Source organism: Dryas octopetala, chromosome 8 (genome assembly GCF_963921425.1).
Source record: "Dryas octopetala chromosome 8, drDryOcto1.1, whole genome shotgun sequence".
In the NCBI taxonomy this organism is placed as follows: domain Eukaryota; kingdom Viridiplantae; phylum Streptophyta; class Magnoliopsida; order Rosales; family Rosaceae; genus Dryas; species Dryas octopetala.
Window position 1 is genome coordinate 6424446 of NC_141373.1, and position 16156 is coordinate 6440601.

General features: G+C 36.9%; 1 protein-coding gene and 1 pseudogene across 2 annotated transcripts; both read right to left on the reverse strand.

The window, feature by feature from the left end:
- Window positions 1-3477: 3477 nt before the first annotated feature.
- On the reverse strand, window positions 3478-5053 carry LOC147276568 (cyclin-D2-1-like; annotated as a pseudogene). Its single transcript, XR_015123988.1, has 4 exons — window positions 4523-5053; window positions 4142-4439; window positions 3923-4056; window positions 3478-3741 (listed from the first exon to the last, which is right to left on the reverse strand). The product of XR_015123988.1 is annotated as a cyclin-D2-1-like (transcript).
- A 4457-nt stretch (window positions 5054-9510) lies between these two features.
- LOC147276569 (Xanthine/uracil permease family protein) lies at window positions 9511-15378 on the reverse strand. Its single transcript, XM_086252772.1, has 14 exons — window positions 15268-15378; window positions 14452-14549; window positions 14180-14356; window positions 13845-13945; window positions 13669-13744; window positions 12555-12614; window positions 12087-12265; window positions 11301-11397; window positions 10828-10914; window positions 10659-10717; window positions 10404-10495; window positions 10162-10239; window positions 9834-9994; window positions 9511-9729 (listed from the first exon to the last, which is right to left on the reverse strand). Exons 1-14 carry the CDS (start codon window positions 15359-15361, stop codon window positions 9511-9513), a joined length of 1578 nt encoding a protein of 525 aa, XP_086108898.1. The 5' UTR covers window positions 15362-15378.
- Between the last annotated feature and the right edge of the window lie 778 nt (window positions 15379-16156).

Genomic DNA, 16156 nt, shown 5'->3' on the forward strand with positions numbered 1-16156 from the left:
ATCTTCTGTTCATGGCAAAAAAAAAAATGGATCTTCTGTTTGTCATATTCAACAAATGTGAAAATGTTAAAACAACTTGTAGTGGCATTGTGATAAAATAATAAGTATGATCAAGATAAGTTGTAAACTAAAAAATACGCTAATTATAATCAATATACTTGATACGTGTAATTTGTGAAGGATTTTTCCCATATATGAAAACTATTTCAAAATCTTATCATCAGTTATCGAAGCCAATTAATGCAAAGGGCACGAACACAAGAAGTGCAGGCAAAGGCAGAGTAGCCACATGTTCTAAAACTAGCAAGGGGTATATGGTATATATGTTTACGAATTAAGTTCTGTGGCCACCAAAACAGAAGCTGCAAACCCCCAAAACCACATTGATGAGGGACAGTCAGGCATGCATGTGGTTCATCAAATTAAGGACAAAGATCGAGATGCCAGTTAGATAGACATGCACAGGCTTGACTTAATTGGGTCTTTTAGAGAGAGAGAGAGAGAGAGAGAGAGAGAGAGTGATGACTGATGAGAATTGAGAAGGGTATTGGTGGGTGGATGGGTGGATGGTGCTTGTGAACAATCTGAAGGTTGTTAATGCCACTTTGTCTCTTGCATTGACCTCTTTCCCATTTCACTCAGAACTGTGAGGACTCCTATATGTCCTACACTTCCAGAGTCAGACACCCTTTACTGATCTCTCTCTCTCTTTCAGAGGCCTTTACTACCATAAGGTCCATATCTGCATGCTGTTTGTGGGCCTCTGGGGTCCCCATTACTTGTCCCAGCCCAGATTTGATGTTACACATGTACACAATACTCTTCCATTCGCATGATACATATTACATATATATACATGCCAAAATATAATTGTGTTTGACCGTTTTAGTGTTGTGATACACTCATACTGTGAATTACTGAATTTGAGTCATTGATTATATTTTTTATTCTTGTTTGGCAATGAGGTTTAGATGTATAATGGAAACACATCTAATAGGGCTTATATGACATACAATGTTATTATCAAGATAATTCCTTTGTCTTATATTATACAAGATTTATATGACACACAAATACATTTAACAATTAAAAATTTATATTTTAATAATATAAATGAAATGTCAAGGACAACTCTGAGGGGTGGCAGAGTAGGCAGTCGCCTCGGGCCTCCAAATGTTAAAGGCTCCCAAATTTTATAAATCCCTTATATAATATGTTAGGTCTAAGCAAATCATGTAAATATACATAAAGATTGATGACCTTATTTATATAATTCCCTTTAAGCCCCCAAAATCTCATAACTGACCCTGAAAAATGTAAACCTATCAATATTATGGTAACATACATAAGCTGAAGAAGTGGTTGCCTAGCATTTTCACTGACATGAAAACAAAATATTACCTAATTAATTATGTTGTCGGATTTTATGAGAAGAAAACATTAATTCGTGTACATATACAGATATACTGATATACTTTCACTTAAAGGTTGTGCAGGAAATTTAAGCAAAATTGGGTCCCACCTTTACCTTTTCCATACAGCCTGGAAATGGGTCCCCCCATGACCAATTTTTAATTTCTTATATTACAGGAAATCCGAGACAAAAATATTGTTCTCATAATCTCATTTACTATTCTCCGTTTGCCACCACATCAAGGCCAAAATCACAATAATTCTTTTTTCTTTTAAACAAAAAAAAATCTCAATAATTAAAAGGTTTTGGGAAACAGCCACGTGCATTCGGCGATCTATGGAGATGTATTTTATTTTTTGCATATAAATCAGTCGGTCCAGATTGAAACGAAAAAATCATATCATCTTGGAAAGGAAAACAATCCCCTCTCCAACGGCGGTTCAAAGTAGATTTCTTGCATTCATTTCTTATGCGATTGTTTGGCTGTGAGAAATATGTTGTATACATTTGTCATAGAAGATAATTTTTGTTGCCAAATTATTCCAATGTCAAAAGTCTGTTATAAATAATAAAAAAAATTATTTATGTAACGATTGTTGTATACGACAATTCTCTCGTAATAATTGATTACGTAATCCAAATATAAAATGTCAGATGTAAGTCATTAGATCATGTCCATGTCCATAACAAGTGCACAAGTGCTAATACATTTAAAACCAAATAAGCTAAAATAACAACTCTAGAAATAAGAAGAAAACTGATTATAGAAACCGATGCAATTTGATTATAGATTGAAATCATAACAAATTAGATGTAGATTTATTAAAATGGTTTCTAACCGATGCACACCCTTAATTTCAATATCAAAATATATTTTCACCGTAGGATCGATAATGTATCATCATAGAATATCAAAATGTGCATAGTACTTAAGATACTCGATCCTCCTACAAACAAGAGTCAAGAGACCTAGTTAACTTCCATGTAAACCAAAAAACAAATTAAGGAAAATACGCTATTTTAAACATGGTTTTTTTCTTCTTTTTTTTGTTATATTAAAAAAAATTAAATTTTCAACTTAATTTAATTTTAACTCTTATCTTACTCAGTCTCAGTATTATCTCTGGCTTTCAAATTTAAACTTTTCGAGTATACAATGAGATATTGAGATAGATGTTCTCTCTCTCTCTCTATACTTTTCTACTTACTAAATTTTAAAAACCAGTTTGATGAAAAAAAACAGTTTTAATAGTGTGAGTGAAGGGGCTCAAGGCAAAGGCACACACAGAGATCTGTTTCGTTTCTTGCTGCGTTACTCCTCTACACACCCAGCTGCTCCTGCTGCTTCATCAGATGTGACAGTGACGTCTTGTGGCCTCCACACTCTCCCCAAGTCCCCACCTATCAAATCAAAATCTTTGGTCTACACGTGGACGGCTCTAATTCACTCCAACTCTCCATCTCCCACATCCCCTCAATCTCCACTCACCTCCTTTCCCTCCAATTTCCTCTCCCCCTCCGTTCACGTGGCACACGCCCCTCACCCCCACGTCACTCATTCCCGCCACAAACCTCCTTGTCCTTTCCCCATACACCCCAAATTACCATTCTACCCTCCACTTAGGTGAATCGACACGTGTCCGAACCGTCGCGAATTTCGTAGCCCAGTAGGGGTAGCACGTAACGTAACGTTTTCACCAAACTGCTTCTCATGCACACATGACATTATGATGAGGATTTATAAGTGAATCAATGAATGCAAGTCAAGTGCTTCGGGAATAATAATTGGCACATCATTACAACCCCCCATCTATTATAATAATTTTTATATATAATGAAAAATAAATAGCAGTAAATTTCTTTTATCTCTTAACGTCTAATCCTGGCAGTCCATCACTCCATCTTATACGATAAAAAAACCAAAATGAAAAAAAAAAAAAAAAAACCCTCTATTCTGATTTAAGATAAGGATGAAAAATTAAAATTAGAGATAGAGGGATTTTAATTTAAGTAGTTGGTGACTTGGAGGGACTTTTTAATTGTCTCTGGCTCTTTCTTATCTACTACGGCGGCTATACATCCGGTGGAGCCGGTCGGAGCCGCTTGGCGGGCGGCGGCGGCTCGGCTTCTACGGCCGTGCCAGGATTATCGGAGCGCGTGTCACAGCTCACGCAGGCAGCCGCGTCGAGCACGCCGATGGGGCTGGCAGGGGCGGAGAACGGCGGCGTAAGCGGCGGCTCGGCTCGATGCTGCTTATTGTGACTGGACGAAGGACACGTGTCGATCAGGTACTCCTCCATGAGTTGTTGACAGCTTCTCACCATTTCCTGTCCCCAATGAAAAAAAAAAAAAAAAATTGCATTACCCGCCAGCGATTTTGATTGCTTTTTACACAACTTTCTATGCTTCTCAACTCTTCGAATTTCTCACTAAAAATGTAAAGTTTAATTCATTTATAGAATGGTCCCCAACAAAATCAAATTTTGCTCCCAAGGCCACTGTTATTACTCTGTTTACTCTTTCGTGGAACAATGGCGCTGCTGCTGGATCTTCCGCCGCCGCAAAATCGGAGGCTCCACCGGCGGCGCAAAGCACAGCCGCCGCGGCTATCGTCGAAGGCGCAAAACCCAAGAAATCGATCACTGAAACACAATCAGAAAATCAAATTAAACACCAAATTATTTGGAAAAATTAAAAAGTAAAATGTGGGTTTGGATTGGGTGGTACCGCGGGTGGTGCTGAGGATGAGATCGGAGCAAGCTGAGAAGAGGTCAGAGGAAGAAGGAGAGGGGAGGTTGGAGATGAAGTGGTGGAGGAAATCGAAGGGAGTGACGGAGCGGAGTCGCCAGTTGAGAATGGCCATGACCCAGAGCTCCATTCGCTGAACCGTTTTGGGGTCGAAGACGAACTTGGGGTCGAAGATTTGGAGGTCCAAGATGAAGGGGACATTAGGCTCCTCCATCTTCGCCGCTAAAGACAGGCACGCCACTGAAAGCAGCTGAAACGGCCACCCATTGTTCTGTTTCTGCAGCACAGCAGACACCCAAATCAAATTAATTAGTACAGAGTCTACTTTTTCCGGGAAAATACGACGAAATGAAGTAGTACCGGGAGGGAGTGGGAGGAGAGGAAGCGGTCGAGGTAGTTGACGGAGAGGAAGGCGGTGAGGGGAGTGAAATGGTAGTAGGCGTGGACCTTGAGGATCCACTTGATGGAGTCCTGGCGGGCGATGACGTCGATCGAACGGTCGCGGCAGCGGGAGAGGTAGTCCGGGCGGGGCATGTGGTCGGGTTCGGAGTCGATCAGTCGGGTGATGGTGGTGGTGGTGGAATCATGATCGGACGGCGGGGAGTGGTGGGGGGTGTGACAGGTGTCGGCATCGGAGGAGATGTCGTCAAAGCTAGTGGAGGAAGAAGAAGACATTGGGGATGGGGAGGTGGGGAGTGGTGGTGGGTTTGGTCATGGCTGGGTGGTGATGGTGGTGGTGTCGTGGGTTTGGGTATATGGCATTGTCTGTGTTTTTACAGGCTTCGCTTCTTGCAGCAGAGCAGAGAGAGAGAGAGAGAGAGTGAGTGTGTGTGTGTGTAGTTTTTCTTTCTTTCTTGCTTGCACTTTTGTGTGTTTGTGTTTTTCTTTGGTTTTGTCTGTTTGTGGGAGTGTTGGTTATAGAGAGAAGGAAGTGAGTGTGTGAGAGAGAGAGATGAAGCCGAAGGACTGAAGGAGTGAGAGGTTTGCAGTTGCAGCTGTGCGTTTTGATATCTGCGGTCCATTAAATGGAGTCCATGTTCCTCGTATAGTCGTATGGCTGTCGCGACTCGCGATGCACTGGATACTATATAGCTTTTATTCCCTCCTCTGTATAGTTTGGGAATAATATTGCTAGTTTGCTACTATTATGTCTATTATTTCTTTAATAAAGGTCACATCACAGTCGATCATTGATGATAGACTAATTAGGCAATCGCTCAGGCCCCAAATGTTGAAAACCCTTGGTAATAAAGGAATTGTATTTGGCCCTGCAAAGTTTTTAGAACTCTTTAAGACTTTAACACGACTTAAGCATTCATTTAACATTTTAGATTCATGAAATACAATATAATTGTAATTATATATAATACAACTAAACATAGAACACAGTTCGGTACAACTTTGATTAAAAAATATTTTATTGAAGAAAACTAAACAAGAGTTATAATCCAATTGAAGTTACTGTTAAAGTCATACATGAGTTTCTCTCACCCAACTAATAAGATCTGCACAATGTAAAACAAAGCAGACAAGAAAATGTGTCATCTCATTATAATTCTAGACACATAATTACATCAAACCTCGAACAATTGAATCCAAAATTGTTTTAGCATTCTCCAAAAGGTGCTCGTCAAGAACTAAATCCTCCTTCATTTTCTAAAATCGAATAAACTCCAAGAAAATAGAAGAAAACACAGCACCTAAGACAAACTAGATCCCGTGCAAAAACGTTAATCTCTACTTGTTGAGATGAAGCAATAAGACTAAGAGGGAGGGCCATAACCACAGTCACAACCTCTTGTGCGATCACGAACAATCATACCCGCACAACCCACCCCTAAAACGGGATCTAAAGCACTATCAAATCTGAAAAAACACCAATAAGAAACTTTCTATAGTTCAGCTTTATTTACAAAAAGTCAGAAGAAACCCCTAGACAAACCTTCTCAAATAATAAGAAAGTGAACTCGACAAAACAAAACAAAATCTAACTCTCGATCAAAAGAGGGACTCAAACCCTAAAAAAACTAAAGCTCTAGCTTGCAGCCACCACAGACAAAAATTTGAAGGTTGTTTTTCTCTCTAGCAGCTAAGTTTGGTACAACTTAATACTAGGTACAAACGAGCCTAAAGGTTAAGTGCCGAATTTTTATGATTAGCCTCGAACCTCCAAAATTTCACTCTTATTAGTGGTGATATACAAGATGGTCAATTGATCATAAAGATAGATGAACACTAACCATTAGATCATAATTCAATGATTAAGATTTAATTTTGTTCTGAATTCCAATGAAAGATTTAAATTGTTGAGATTATGTCAAATATTGAATTTTGATACCACGATTAGTCAATAGTCACCATATATATTCATATGATCACCGATGACAATGTGATCAAGACTCTACGTATATATAATTAGAGTACTTTACTTATATATTAGTCTCTAAAGGTTACTAAATAAGATCATTCAATCAGGGCATGGTTTTAAACTAGTAAAGCATATAATGGCTGAGTTATATTGATGCATTGGATAGAGTAAATTTCACTTAGGACATCTCCAAAAGGCTAGATGAGTAAATGGAGTTCCTCAGCCAAGCTATAGAGAAATGCCAAAGAAAGGAAAAACATGCTTTAAACCAGTAGCAAACAACCTAGCTAAAACGGTTCAACCAATTTTGCTAGCTAAAGTTGAATTATTAGGTGTAAATAATCTTTAATATTTACAAGCATATATTCTAGGATTTGAAGATTGGTCGGACACCATTTGAGGATTGGTAGGGTGAAAAGGGGCAGACCACTACATTACCCGTGATGTCCGTCAAGCAAAGATAGCCCAATAGGCCCACCTAGTCTAATTCATGTCCATAGTAACCAGCCAAAAGATCTCAAAACGGACAATATCTTTGATTTTTCAAAGCCTGGATGGATTCCACGTTGAAACCAGATTAGGCCCTACATTGTTAAATTGTGAGATATACGGCTACATACATGAGAGTAGAAGATGAGTTGTAACCTTATACTAAATGCCCCCTTGCCTTTAATTTGTGTGATTTTTTTAGTAATTAATATATTTAAAATTTACTAAAGCCTCCCTTGGCCAAAAAAAAAATAATAATTTACTAAAGGCCCGTCTGGGAATGCGGTAGAAGACCTAAAATCTGTTGTGAATGACAATTTTTAATTACCTACAACAATTTTAGTGTTTGGTAAAAAATTAAAAATTACTTTTTTCCACAATTCTCAACTCTCCACAGCAAAAACAAAAAGCAGATTTCAACATGTTTTTAAAAACTGCAGTGAATCACAACAACAATTTTTAGTAATTATAGACAGTAACAACATTTTTATATTAACATTTATCACACACTTTGATATTATTTTTTGCACTCACAACATTTTTGAAAACATAGTTTACCAAACACTTAACTGTTTTATTTTACAGCTGACTTTACTTTATAGCTATTTTACTTCATGACTATTTTTAAGACCTTTTATCTAATGAGAAGACAGTTGTGAACATTTTCTTTGTTCGATCTCCCTTTCTTCTAAATTAAAAAAAAATGTTAAACTTTTAATGTGTATAGAAAATACGTGAAGTTGTGTGTCATTATCTTTCTAAGAAAAGTCATCATGGTCAAACTAATATATTAAGAAAGATGAGAAAGCTGGTCTTGGGCTTTACCTCAATTGGTAAGAAGTAGGGACTTCGGTGGAGTAGAAAGTAAATTAAATTTGTCAAGAAACAGACCTACAGTTAGGGGCAAGCCATGGTTAGTAATGGTCCAAAAATAGTGATATGCATAGGTGATAGGTGATTGGTGATTGGTGATAGGTGATAGGTGTTTACACTTTAAACATAGCCCAAAAATGTCACATGTGCATGTAATTGAGTCTCCCTATAATGTACTTTCAAAGACTTACTAATAAATGACAAATTTCCTTTTCATTTGGTACACTCTCACTATTTGACATGACACCTTTCATGATTTGTTACCCAAATCTGCATCAGCTTAATGTAACTTGAAAATGATGGTCAAATTCTCCACCTCTTCTTCAGGCTCCCAAACTTGATTGAAGAAGCATTATAATTGTGGAATGACCTCTTACAAATATTGATATTGTGGCACCAAAATGCTTGTGTAATATCTAAAGGTGTCAAACAGATTTTCAGGCTAACTCATTTAAATTGGACCTATTCGTGATTTAGGTTATATTCGAGCTAACCTATTTGATAAATATGATTCAGGTCAGGTTGGTTCGAACAGTCCACAACCCTATTCGTACCCGTGCAAAACCTCATTCTAGCTACTTGAGTTTAATGTTCATGGGTGTATGAAATGTGTGAATGATATGAGCACTGGAAATTAAATCTTGCTGCATTTCCAAATTCAAAAGAACATGGAAAATGAAATAAACAGCTAAACGCAATGGTATGGGACAAAAGAGAGCAGGATAAACCTTGACTTCTATAAGGTCCCAATGGCCCAATTGGACTGTGTTGTCATTAGAAGCAAAACTAGACCAGGGTGCAGACCAAAAAGAACAAAAAAGTGACAAACACTAGAGGCCTTGTGAGTTGTGACTGAGAGCACTTTACCCAACGAATGTGAATTGTATGTAATTTTTTTTGGTTTTTTTTACTGCCTTTATAACCCAAAGCAAATAATAATACAGTATAGATAGACCTTTATACATATATAGGCGGTTCTTGTTCAGAGTGTTTTAGCTTTGTGCTTGGATTCTTGTTCCTAATTGGTCACCTGGATTCTGTTTTGATTCCTTGGTAAGGCTCTTTATAAGTGTTCTTTAAGGCTCTAAGGACATCACTGCACATACAGAGTTTGAACTTTTTCCTTGGGCTGAAGCAGAGTTGTGAACTCAACATCTAATTTACTCTGCGAACTCCAAGTCTCCAACATCTAATTTGTTTGTTACTCTTGATCCATTTCCAATCATTTACAAATCCCCATGAGATAGGCATGCTGAAGGTAGTGGAAGAGGGAGGTCAAAACCCAAAATTGATCTTTTGTTTGTAACAGCAACACATTCCAATATCAAATTTTCTCATCGTAACTTACCAATTTCTTGAAAAATCAGTACTATGAGGATTTCAAGCTTCATTACAATACATGTAAGCAAGTTTTCAACCATAAGAACATAATTACAAGCTTACTGTCTATTCAATTACCAAGTTGGTGTCCCATGCTAAAATGCTCCAATACACATCTTTGTTGTGTTTTTTTTCCTTTGTCACAACCTACCAACAAAAAGTAAGATGCTCTTCTCTTTTAAATTCCTCTATTTGAGCTCTTCATCAATCAAATGGATGTAATGCAATGATGGTTAGATCAAACTGAAGGGAAATGCTTGTTAAGGTTGTATGGCAGTGAGTAGAATTCTTCACTCCTACTATCTGTATGAAAATTCTTGAACTTTGCCCACCAGTGCCTGCCACTGTCTCTCCGAGTAGAGCTGTGTCCACGACCAATGGTGAAGTCTAAGAAGAAAGCAACTATAATTGCTACTGTTGCTGGGGATGAGAAAATGACTTGCATTATATTGTTGAACTGCAGGTGAAAACAATCAACAGTCATTTGTTAGCGTATAGTTCTGTAAATATCCTAGACAACAGCAAAGCTACAAAGATAAGTTGGAATTCAATTATACTCACCCATGTGGAACCTGTGTGAACAGGACCATGACCAGCAGTTAGGAGACGCTCGTTAAAGTATTGAGGCACGGAAAGACCAATGAAGAGAGAAAAACCTATAATGAACAATGACCTATAGCTGTTTAGGTTGCAGAATTGGAGGAGACCAAGGCCAGCAACAGCTGCACACCACATAATATATCACTATCAATATTTCAAATTTAGATATAAAGGTGAGCAAGCTTGGTCAATAAACTAACATTATTCATAATATTCAGCCTACAAATAGACTAAAAAGAAAAAATTACAATAGATATTCATAATTCTGACATATGAAAGAAATACGCACCAACATAGGCGAAGAGGACACAATATAAAGCTGCCACAATTGGCAATGGAATAGAAGCAAGAACAGCCCCAAATTTTCCTGTGAATGACATAATTCATGACACCCTTAGACCGCATAATGAAAACAAAACCGCTTACATGGTTCATATTATTATTGAGCAAATGAGACATCAATTTAGATAAACAATAAGACCCAAAAAAATATTGAATATTTAAAATTTAGATTGTTGTAGAACACCACACCTAAAACAGAGAAGAAAAGCATAAAGAATGCTGATATTTGGATTACTCTCCGACTTCCAATACGTGTTAACCCCAAAAGGCCAGCATTTTCCCTAGAAAGACAGAGTAAGGTAATTAGATCACATGTTCACATTGAATGGAAATTATAAATGCTTTCTTCTTCAACTGCATTTTCACTAGAAAAAAAAAGTGTCCTATGATCCTATCTCAATTGTACAACAGAAGTAATCAAAACTGCATAAGATAAATCTTTACACAGATGCTGTTGAGCCAGTTACTGTGCCAAAAATGCCATCCAGAAGAGTGCTTACACCCTGAAATTTTTACAAACTAAATAAGTGTTCCAGCACTGACAATTATGAAGGGTATACAATCTTATTATATAGATGTGATTAACATGAGAAATCCTAAGATCACTATCTACCAGCCAGCCAACACCTCGGCCGAGAACAGAAGGTGGTATGGGGGTGGCACTCCCATATCTTGATGCTGCAATAAATGTGCCTGTGGACTGCCCCCAAATGAAAGGGAGAAAAGATATGTCAGGGCAAATTTCAGAAAGAATCATAAATCAAGTCATAAAAGAACATTAGCAGAAGATGAGAGAGTTACTCAAGGCATCTTCACAAATCAAAAATATATTCAATTTATATTTCTACCTTCATTATGATGTGGAGAAAACCATAAATAAAGGCGTAACAACAAAAGTTTCCTCAAGACTTCTTAACAAGGATTTTTGGTCTACTTTTATGTATATATTGCTACACTTGTAGAAATAACATTTGCATGCACAACCTCAAACTTTAAACATTAACTCACTATCATCAAGATTAGAATAAGCAAGTCACTGTATTGGGTATCTATATGACACAAAAAAACAAACAAGAATGAACTTACCTCAACCAGGGCAACAAAAGCAGCAGCCATCATTGCAAAAGCATCCCCAGCATTAAAACTGGGACGCCCCCATTGAAATGGGTAGGGAACCCTTATCCTGCATAGAGTGAAAAGAAAATCATTATTGAACTTCATACTATTGCTCATGTTTCTAAATTAAGATAAGATTCTTATATAACTTTGTTACAACGATACAAGAGTTATTGACAATGCAGGACTAAACTTCTGGAATATAAAGCTAATGGATTAGAGTGGGGAGATTGTTTATGGAGTCTGGAGTATTCAGAACCATGATAATAAATTAAGTTTTTTTTTTAATTTTCCTAACAAAAAGCTCAGATACTTTGGTTACTTAGAACAGGAGGTGTTCTTCATAACATGGACAATACAAGAAGCACACATCAACATGGCAGAAACAGTGCATAAGTAAAACATTATATCAAGTAGTCCATCTACAATAACATTTTATTAACTGCACCCACCATTTGTGGGTCATACACATATTGACATAAAACACACAATTGACCAATAATACCAACTATATCATTGCAAACATGCTTTGTTGGCTGAAGAAACTGTTATTGGCATTTTATGCTCTTTACAGAATAATCATATGTGGCAACTAATTCATTAACATAAGCCATGAATGATTGAACATTAACATAATCCATTAATGATTGAACATTAACATAATCCATGAGTATTGATTGTAAATGTCACTAGGGGAGCTTATGACATGAGAAGCAAATGATGGATTAAAATTAAGCTGGAATTTTATGAACTTACCAAGGAGCAGCACTAACAAGCCCAGAACGATCAGTGCGGCAACTAATTTGAGTTTGAGGAGATTTATGATCATATGCACCAGCTGCAGTCAAAATTTCTGCGTATGCCCATACAAATGCAACTGAAAATAGTACCGCAAATCGAGCAAATAGTACTTTTGACTTCATCATGTTGGGATACTGCAGTAGCAAAGGTTAAACATTAGAAGAGAACCCAAGAAATTCAGGTGCACTGTTACAAACAAAACAATTTATCATCAAGTGTGTAAGAGAGATTCTAATGTAAGACCTACTTAAATTGAATACACAGGAGAACACAAGGCTGGGAACCAATAAACAGACCTAGCCATTGAAATCTTGTCCACCAAAGGAATTCAAATATAAGAATATGATTTTACATTCTACTATACAACAGCTACATAAGCAATTGAAAATTTAACCGAAGATGACTGCAAGAATTGCTGCCCACCTGTGATAGAAAAACCAGTATAACCAATGCTGGTAGTCCAACTTCAACACAGTCAGCTAGCTGCAACCATCAAGCAGCAAAACACATAATGTCATAATCAAAACAAAGTAATACCTGATGGAAGAAGCTACACATCCACACTTTAAAGGAAAAAGAAAAGGTTTCCTAGCTCTCACATATAGCTTCAAAATTTAAGTCAACTGAACTATAAACTATAAAGTACAACCTTGTGAGCTTTTGTCACACTTAGTCATTGGAAGCATAGACCTAGCGGTCCTAGCCTACCGTCAAAAAACTTACATGTCATAAATGTTGTGGGGCAAATGATTTGAAGACTTTATTGCCATTTATATAATCCAGAAATGTGAATATGAATAACATGTAGTTAAAAGAGGAGCTTAAAAGAGAGTAACTGAGTTACTTAACTAATATCAAATCCAATTTAATTATTTCCTAAAAGTTCCAATGAAAAAATACAATAGTTAATCATAGAGGATGACACTTGAAATTAACAAAATGAAATGACTACCAAAACCAGGTGTGGGGCAAATCCTCCTATGGGTCTTATCCTCATTTAAGTTTCACTGCCTTCCCTAGTTTTGTCTCTAAGACTGGATAATCTTGAACAAGATAAGGGACTGTCTATGAATTTAACTTTCTGGCAGGCCAAAAGTTCTGAATTTAGTGGATCTGGGGGTAGGAACCATTTGCAGTCATTTGTTCTTTTTTCACAAAAGATTAGAAGTTCTGTGAGACTATCCACAACCACCTACGCATTATTTAAAATGCAAAATCAACCAGGGTTCAGTATTGAAATCTGAATGGCAGTCTTTCAGAACATCTCTTAATTTAGGAAACTTTAAGGAATACTGCCTGGCTCAAACCTAGGATGGGCCCTTGCTGGTTGATTTACCACCAGGCTGTCCACATTGGCACAAATCCTTTGTATTTTTCATTCATGTTGATTTTACTCCCCATAAACCGGGTTGTTAACTTAGGACATCAATCAGAAGATCATGAACTCATAATGTGCAGGAGAGAAAACAGAAGCAGTTTCTTAGACAACAATCAGTTGCACTGAGAAATAAAACAATGAAGGGTTCGACATGATTACATGCGGAAAACCGAGTGCAAAGAACCCAAGTCCAGTAAGAGTCACAAGAGGAACTGCAGAGAGAGGGCTTAGGAACCTGCATCAAACCGCATCAATAATCAAGTTCTTTTTCAAAAAAAGTAATAACTACCAAGCACATTTATCAAATTCTAAATGGCTTCGTTGCCACAACCTACCTCCCAAAAATTCTCACAAACCCCAAAAAGCCAAGAAACATTTGGAAGAAAGATGCAACAATTATTGCTCCTTGTATTGCTCTCATAGTTTGTTTAAACCTCTAAAACACAAATCACACAACATAACAAAGAGTGTAAGTAAAAACAAACTAAAAAATCAAGGACATCACATGCATTAGACTCCCTCTATATGTCATCATCCAGGATAGAAAGAAAGAGTACGTGAAAACCACTTCCAAGTAGACCCTTTCTTTACCATCCATACATTTTGTCCTATAGTCCAATAGAGTTCTAAAACTAGAAGAAAGAACAATGAAAAATTGGGTCAGACCAACCTGGTGGGGGTCTATGTATACATTAAACCTCCTGGACAAAGCAATGGAAATTGCTGGGATAATGAAAGCATATGAGCCCCCCATTACCACCGGCAACCGAGTCCCAAACCAAGTCTGCAAGAGTGTGTTTATACCAGCAACAAAGAGCAAAGTTTCTACCACTTCAGCCTTCTCCACCTATTAACATAAAGATAGAGCAATTGATGTTAGAAAGACTATGCACAAATGAATGAGAATGGGAAACACCATGAAGATTTTTACGCAGGTCTTACATTGCCACCACCCATAAAAGGGACTAGTATGGTGGGAATGATGACAGTGGTCCCAAGCATCACCAAGAAGTGCTGAAATCCCAAAAGTATGGCTTCAGCTGCATTCAATCAAACAAATTTTAGCGAAGGATTGCTGTAAATATAATTAGTACTTATCAATTCCTAACAGGCTAACAACTAAAAACCACTCCAATGTATAGCATAACAAGAAATCACCTTTTTAGCGGGAATAGAAGGAAAAATTAAAGGGAAAAACAAAACAGAAAATAAAAAACAGAGGACTCTAATAAAAGAGGAGAAAACACTGAAACATGTTGAGATGAGAAAGTTTGTTTTGTGTTCTTGATCAGAAAGAAAGTTTGCATTTAGAGAAGAGAAAACACTGAAACAAGTTGAGATGAGAAAGTTTGTCATTTTGTTTGATCAGAAAGAAAGTTTGTATTTAGAGAAGAGGAAAACACTGAAACATGTTGAGATGAGTTTGCTTTTTTGTTCTTGATCAGAAAGAAAGTTTGTATTTTTAGAGCAGAAAAAAAGTACCATGTTAGTATAAGTAAAAGAGCATTCTTTTATTTTATTTTCTCACACATACTGGTCTTCGGAAACCATTTTCCTTTCTTACCACCCATTTTCTTGGTAACCAAACAGGACTGACATCACCCAGAAACGAGATAATCCAGCAGAACAGAAGTAACACAACCAATATACATGTATTGTCTCAGTCAGGTTTGAGCAAAAAGGAAACTTTCATATATAATGCATGCAAATGAGAACAGGGTAGTGCTCTGTGTGTGAGAGAGAGAGAGAGAGGGGTACGCCAAGAAGGAGAGGAGGTGACGCAGAAGTCGACACCGGGAAGCTGGTCCTTAACGGGATGTGGCTGGAAATCATCAACCTTTTGTGCAGCCATTGCTGGAGAAAAAAAAAAAAAAAGAAGCTAGCTTGCTTGGTTGCTCACTGCCTCTCGCACTTACCCTCTAAAAATTTCTTTCAATTTTGAGCTCTTGTTTTCTTTCTCTCTGCTTCAAAAGTGTGTGAAGGCCTGAAGGGGTACGACACTACGACGTGACTCACTATATAATGATGATTAACCACAGAGAACTGGTTTAGCCAGCTAAGGCAATTGCTTGGCTCCTTCTTTCCCCATTTCACAAACACCGAGTTTTTTTTTTTTTTTTCATCTTTTCATTTTAAATAAAGTAAAAATTAATCTTAATGTAAAAACGAAAAAAAAAAAAAAACATGTATTTCTACATTTATTTGTATTTCGTTTGTGGTAATGAAAACATGTGTAGGACTTGTACAGAGGATACAGGTGATAAATTGAGAAATATGACCCGACTGTGATAAGTAATGTGTGCACGTGGCATTAGTTTTTGGATAGCAAACAAAATTCTTAACAACTCAGTCACTGCAAGACTTTAAAGTAAACCAACCTCGTGAGTGTGTAATTACCCTTAATTACTTCTCATAGTTGTTCTTATATCATGTTATTTTTCGTTTTGTGGGTATGAGTGTATGACTTATGAGACTGAGTTCTTTTACCAGGTATATGTAGCATTATTACAGCCTTACAGGAGTAAAATGTAAGTGTAACATGTATATATAATATTATATTTATCTCTTTTATTTTTATTATATATTAGATCACATAATGAAAAGAGATAGATACAAAAAGTAAATAATATAAGTAAATTTTTTCCTT

Bases quoted from the DNA above. Each gene is read 5' to 3' on its own strand.
- LOC147276569 (XM_086252772.1), bottom strand. From the start codon at position 15,361: ATGGCTGCACAAAAGGTTGATGATTTCCAGCCACATCCCGTTAAGGAC. The intron at 14,550-15,267 runs GTACCCCTCTCT...GATTGAATGCAG, and splicing joins CACCTCCTCTCCTTCTTGGC to CTGAAGCCATACTTTTGGGA. The intron at 13,745-13,844 runs GTAGGTTGTGGC...GGTTTGATGCAG, and splicing joins TTTGTGAGAATTTTTGGGAG to GTTCCTAAGCCCTCTCTCTG.